Source organism: Corvus kubaryi, unplaced genomic scaffold (genome assembly GCF_017639235.1).
Source record: "Corvus kubaryi isolate FWS band 111438036 unplaced genomic scaffold, C.kubaryi_AGA036_p1.0 78, whole genome shotgun sequence".
Lineage (NCBI taxonomy): Eukaryota > Metazoa > Chordata > Aves > Passeriformes > Corvidae > Corvus > Corvus kubaryi.
In genome coordinates, this window is record NW_024582065.1 from 6,027,888 (window position 1) to 6,033,746 (window position 5,859).

Sequence of the window (5,859 nt, forward strand, 5' to 3'; positions counted from 1 at the left end):
CAAAAACAAAAGAAAAAAACCCCCAAAACTGTCACTTTAACTTTGTAAATATTTATGTAAACATTATTTACAAGACTTTGATATTATATATTATTTGATTGTATATGTACACAGTGTAAATACATTTGTACCTCTCTTGTATTCTAAATAAAAATTACTTGGAACATTTATCATTTAGAAAAGGGAGAGCTTTATATTATGTGCCAGGGGAAGGATGTGGTTATTGGGGTGAGTGAAGGTCTTAATTAACACAATAATCTGTGAGTGAGATGTGGTGTCATCTGCGGGACCAGGAAGTGCATCTGGGAGGGGGAAAAACCCCAGGTTTTGGCTAAAGAAGCCCCTTTTCAGGTCTGAAAGCTGGGGTAAGTGCTGGCTCACTCCCAAGCAGGTGGTATCTACAGATTCCACCCTGCCAGCCCTGCTCTTGTGAACTTGTACAGTCGCTCTTTGAAGCCACAGCTATTGCTATCCTTCGATACATTCCATGAATTAGCGCCCATATTTTGGCTGTGATGGGATACAGGTGCAAGCCCTGCTGGAAGGAAGCGACACATTTGCTGACGGTCATCGCTGACTGCTTTTCCCGTGGTGGTTCCACCGCAGCTCTGGGAGCCGAATCGGTGCTTGAATTAAATGGGTAAAACTTTTCAACGGATTTATCAGCTCCTGCTGGCAAAGCTCCGCCGAGGGGAAGGGGTCAATCCGGAGTCCCGCGGGGATGTTAAAGCCAAGCGTGAGCACCGGCCAGCTGGGGAGGGCAGCAGATGACTGCCCTCAGGGGGACACCTTGTGTGAGGGGCACCCCAAACTGGGGGTGCTGCTCCCCGCCTTGACCCACAGCACTGCAGCCCGGCCCGGGCTGTGGGGCCCGGTGAGCCCCGGGGCAGGCCCGCCGGGTCCTCCCGCTTTGCCGGGCGGGGTCTGGGGGAGCGGGTCACCGCCAGGGGCTGCCCGAAGGGTGCCGCACCCTGCCCATACTAAAGATGGCCGAGGCGTCCTTGGGCCCCAACGGGGCGAAGCCCGCGAGTCCCCTCCCTGCCAGGAACAAACATGGCTGCCCAGTCACCGCCCCCCGCTGCCCTCACTCAAGATGGCGGCGCCCGAGCCCTCAGGCGCGCTCTCGCCAGCAGCCATCATGGCTGGCGGAAGGCGCGTGCGGCGGGGCCAAGATGGCGGCAGTCACCATGAGGCTGCCGGCGCTCCGCGCGCCCGTGGACGCCGGCGCGCCCCGGGGCGGCGAGAAGCACCTGGTGGCACCGGGGGACACGATCACCACGGACACGGGATATATGAGGTGCGGGCAGCGGCGGAGGGGAGGCGGCGGCGGCGTGGCGCGGCTTCGGGCTGTCCTTAGGTAGCTGCTCTCTCTCCCCAGGGGCCACGGTACTTATGTGGAGGACGACAAGCTGATCGCCTCGGTGGCCGGCGTGGTGGAGAGAGTGAACAAGCTGGTGTGCGTCAGGGCGTTGAAGGCCAGGTGAGCGCGGCCGCGGCGGGTGCGGGCCGGCGGCGTGGCCTGGCTCGGCAGCGTGAGGTGTGTGACCGCCGCTCTCTCTGCCAGGTACAACGGCGAGATCGGCGACATCGTGGTCGGGAGGATTACGGAGGTAAAGCCCGGTGTTTGCCGCGGTGCCGTGGAGGAGGAGGAGAGTGGTCGTGGCTCAGTCCGACCCAAAGAGTTTCCCGGGCTCCTAAAACGCTGATACACATCAGTGTCCCTGCGCAGGGTACTGGGAGCGCGTGGATTTTAACCGCGATGAGGCTGGAAGAAGCCAGCAGAGATGTCCCCTTCTGCAGCTTAGTGAGCTGCAGCTCCCATTCCGTTTTTGAGTGTGTACCAATAGGTTTTGGGGTTTTTTTTCCCCCTTAGGTTCAGCAGAAGCGATGGAAAGTGGAAACGAATTCCAGGCTGGATTCAGTCCTGTTGCTGTCGTCTATAAATTTACCTGGTGGGGAGCTGGTGAGTGTAGCTGGTTGTGTTTTACATGGCATCCTAAGGTCCCCCACAATGAGCTACTGATGGTTGTTTTCTCATTCTGGGCTCCATGTAACTTTTCTTGTGATGTTTCAGAGAAGGAAATCAGCGGAAGATGAGCTTGCGATGAGGGACTACCTGCAGGAAGGGGATCTCATCAGTGTATCCTTCTGCTGCTCCCATTGACAGAACAGCCAAGGGTATGGGAAGAACAGGCAGAGTTTGGCTGGCCTGGCTGGGGGTGAGAGCTGTGCCAGGGTGGCACTGGGCAGCCTTAGGGACCCTGTTTCCTTAAGTGGCACCAACAGGCAGAGGTCCAGTCTATATTTTCTGATGGGGCTGTATCGCTGCACACCCGGAGCCTGAAATACGGGAAGGTGAGTTGTTCCAAAGCCCTTGGTCCTGGGATAATTCTGCACCAGCTGACTTGTATAAGGCCATTTGGAGGCTTTTTAAAGAAAAGAGCTCTCGAGTAGAGCAGGATGTTGCTATAACCCATTCCTGTAGGATAGGAAGACTCTCAGCTCCTATGTGGGAGCACCAGGCAGTTTCCCTGAAGTAGAGGAGGTGTCCTTGTGTTGCCCTTTGAGCCACTGCTCTCCCTGTCCACAGTTCCAGCCTGCTAGTCCTGTTTCCCCCACTAGCCACTTGGGAATTAAATCCTGGGGAGAAATCTCCTCACTCCTCTTCTGCTGGCTGTTGCCCCTGTGACTTGTTCCTCTCCCCAGGGCTCTATTTTAGGCTTTACGCAGTTGGCATTTATCTCTGGTTTTGTGCACTGATATAAGCCAAGGGGCCGTTGGAGCGTAGGCTGCAGTTTGGGATTACCAGACCAAGGGTATTAGCACTTAAAAGATGAAAGGGAAGTGTGCTTATTGCACAGAGGGTGAAGGACAGTGATTGGATTACGAGGGAAAGTGTTCTGCTAAATTGGGCCTCTGACTCCTCATTTTTCTGCAGGGATGGTTGATGTGTAGTTACGATCAAGATATTATGAACATCCGTGCTAAGCACTTAGAGTATTCTTTGTCTTCAAAGGGCTGCACAGGCATTAGCTAATCCTCCCAGCGCTCCCAGAGGCAGGCAGGTTTTATATTCACTGTTTCACAGGAAAAGGTGTTAAAAAAGAGTGGTTCCTAGGCCAGGAATGGAGTGTGTGTCAGTGACACGGTGTGATCTGTGGTGGCTCATGATGTCTCTCATGCTGAGCCTCATGGTCTCCTCTCCAGCTTGCCCAGGGTGTGCTGGTTCAGGTCTCTCCCTCCCTTGTGAAACGCCAGAAGACTCATTTCCATGACCTGCCCTGTGGTGCATCCGTGATCCTCGGCAACAATGGCTTCATCTGGATCTACCCAACTCCAGAGCAGAAAGATGACGAGGCTGGAGGCTATACCACCAATTTGGAGGTGAGTGTTCAGGGAAGGTGAGCCTTCTCTTACCAGTGATGGTTTTTAGTCTGACATAGTCAGAGGCATATAAGTAAGCTGAGACTTTCAGGATCTTGTGTTAGGTTCACAGCAAGGCTTTTTTACTTGCATTATTTCCCTGTACATTCATCCTTTTTCCTCTGTCCTTCCTCAGCCAGTTCCCTTGTCTGACCGGGAGGTGATCTCACGGCTCCGAAATTGCATCATGGCTCTGGTCACTCACAAGATGATGCTCTTTGACACCAGCATCCTGTATTGCTATGAAGCATCCCTTCCTCATCAGGTACAGGAACCAGTGGTGTTTATTCCACACTGAGGGGAGGGAACAGAAAGGCTGCATCAGTTGCTGCTGAAGTCAGAGTTTCCTTTGAGTTGCCAAAGCATCCTGTAGTAAGTGACAGTATGAGCTCTCCCCTTCTGCATAACATAAATTGCCTTGCACAATTTCAGGGATTGTTTGAAGAGTTCTGCTTCTGGCAGAGTCTAACTCTTCCTATAGAGAGATCAGCCCCTTTTTTGATAGATGTTGTGTATCCCTTGCTGGGATTATGGACCCTTTAATTCCTGTGAAAACACTTCTAAATTTAGCATTGTGTCAGGGTACAGTGCATTTTATGAAGCAATGAAAAAGTAAATGTCATGTATTGTACAGAGAGCAGTCTCATGTCTGTATCCATATCCTGCTCTGCTGGAAGGCTGCCTCCATTTGACCTCTTGCTGTACAGCTTTTCACTGTGATTCCTGCCATCACAATCACAGGGAATTCTCTTCCCATAAATAAATGAGATCTGAATTGTCTTCTGCTTTCATTCCCAATGAGGCATTCTTTTGAAGTATAATTGTGTTTAAGTCATCTCTGCCCTTCCCAAATACAGTGTGTGTCCTCTAGGGAAGATAAGGAGGGTTAGTAGCCGCTCCTTTGATTTTCTTTGGTCTCTGTAAGAATTCCCGATTGGCAAAGTTGATTTTGCCTTGGATCCTCTGCCATAGGTCTTTTTTCACCACAACCCTCTAAACTCCCTTGCTGGTCACTGCCGTGTATCAGGGACCTTTGTCTCCCCACAGAGTGTGCAAAAGTAGTAGTTGCTTCCTGTTGCTAATACTGCTCTTCTTTTCACTGCAGATCAAGGACATTCTCAAACCAGAGGTGACAGAGGAGATCGTTCTGGAAGCTCGACAGAGGTTGCTGGATTTGGAGGGATAGGGCACAAGGCCAGAAGCAGTCATTTGAAATCCCAGCATGGCAGCTTTGATTCTCAGTATTATATGTTTTTTTCAGTGTTCTAGTCCCCAACATTCATTCCACACTTCAGAAACCACCAAAATTCCTCACTCCTAGGATATCTCCTGTGTCCTTTTAGTACACAGTAGTACTTAAGTACCATAGCCTTTTAGTGCAATGGCTTGAAAAATTGATATCTGGCCTTTAAAAATATGCAGATGCAACTGGGACATGTCTCCTAGCACCTGTTGCTGTGTCTAGTGCCCCAGAACTTTGCGCAGAATGACAGAGAGGAAGGGATACATTTTGTGATGTTTCTCTCTCCCCAAAAGATGATTTGGATTTTAATTTACTTGTGATACAGATCTGCCAGTCTGTCCCCTGACTGAGAGCCCTTGTTTTTAAGAATGTAGATCCAGGCACAGGTGTTTAGAGAACAGGAGTATCCACACCCTTGCTGACCATAGTTTGGGTCTGGCTGTTCATGGCTTGAATGTCTCAGGGGTATGAGATGGGATGTGGCTGTCGCTGTCCATATGATCCAGGAGCTGTGCACAAGCAGTGTCCTGGTTTGTGTGTATCCTGCTGGGGGTTTTTTTATGCCTGATGTGGTGAGCTCCTCTTCTGAGGAGGCACCAGTATTGTTTTGTATTAAGTATTTTACATTTCAGTAAATTTTTTGAAACAAATCGGTCCTTCAGCAGTGTGTGCATTGGCTTGGTTTTGGTCTAGCTTGAGAGCTATGGTTGGCTCAAATTTCCTTGTGCCAGGACACCTGGAATGGTTACACAGTCTTATCTCCCCTTCAGCTGCTGCCCTTCATTCCAGCAGGACTTTACCTTCCTCTTCAGCCCTTACAGCGTTCCTCTGTAAGGATTGCCTGGTGGTGGTCACAGTGGCTTTCCAAGCATTGCCTCCCTGCAGGATCCCTGGGAGAGGTGAGTCAAGCAGAGGTGACTGGAGGATGACGGGGAGCCCAGTATGACACTGGTGAAGATCTTCAGGCCAGTGTAAGGGATGGACATGTGAACCAGGTGTTGGCAGGCAGTCAGTCACGTTCTCTGTGCAGAATGTGAGGATTTCCCTGAGGCATCCTCTCAGCTCTAGGTGCCATATTAGAGCTGTTGTATTCTCTATAGTATCTATTTGTATTGCAAATACATCCTTGCACCACAGCACTGTAATTCTTAAAAAGGATGATAAAACTTCTGCCCCAATTGTCCGTGAAAACA

The 5,859-nt window shown here is 50.8% G+C and overlaps 1 protein-coding gene across 1 annotated transcript; it reads left to right on the forward strand.

Annotated features, from left to right (window-relative positions):
• The first annotated feature begins 1,138 nt into the window (after window positions 1-1,138).
• Window positions 1,139-5,318, forward strand: EXOSC2 (exosome component 2). The gene is made up of 9 exons (XM_042052612.1): window positions 1,139-1,297; window positions 1,379-1,480; window positions 1,565-1,610; window positions 1,874-1,963; window positions 2,075-2,140; window positions 2,287-2,355; window positions 3,208-3,384; window positions 3,560-3,688; window positions 4,529-5,318. Exons 1-9 carry the CDS (start codon window positions 1,173-1,175, stop codon window positions 4,607-4,609), a joined length of 885 nt encoding a protein of 294 aa, XP_041908546.1. The 5' UTR covers window positions 1,139-1,172; the 3' UTR covers window positions 4,610-5,318.
• Window positions 5,319-5,859: the final 541 nt, after the last annotated feature.

What these genes read in the sequence shown, in the direction of transcription:
- EXOSC2 (XM_042052612.1), top strand. Translation starts at nt 1,173, where the DNA reads ATGGCGGCAGTCACCATGAGGCTGCCGGCGCTCCGCGCGCCCGTGGAC. An exon ending in ATTTACCTGGTGGGGAGCTG is followed by an intron (nt 1,964 to 2,074) that starts GTGAGTGTAGCT and finishes GTGATGTTTCAG; the next exon opens with AGAAGGAAATCAGCGGAAGA. An exon ending in GGAGCCTGAAATACGGGAAG is followed by an intron (nt 2,356 to 3,207) that starts GTGAGTTGTTCC and finishes TCTCCTCTCCAG; the next exon opens with CTTGCCCAGGGTGTGCTGGT.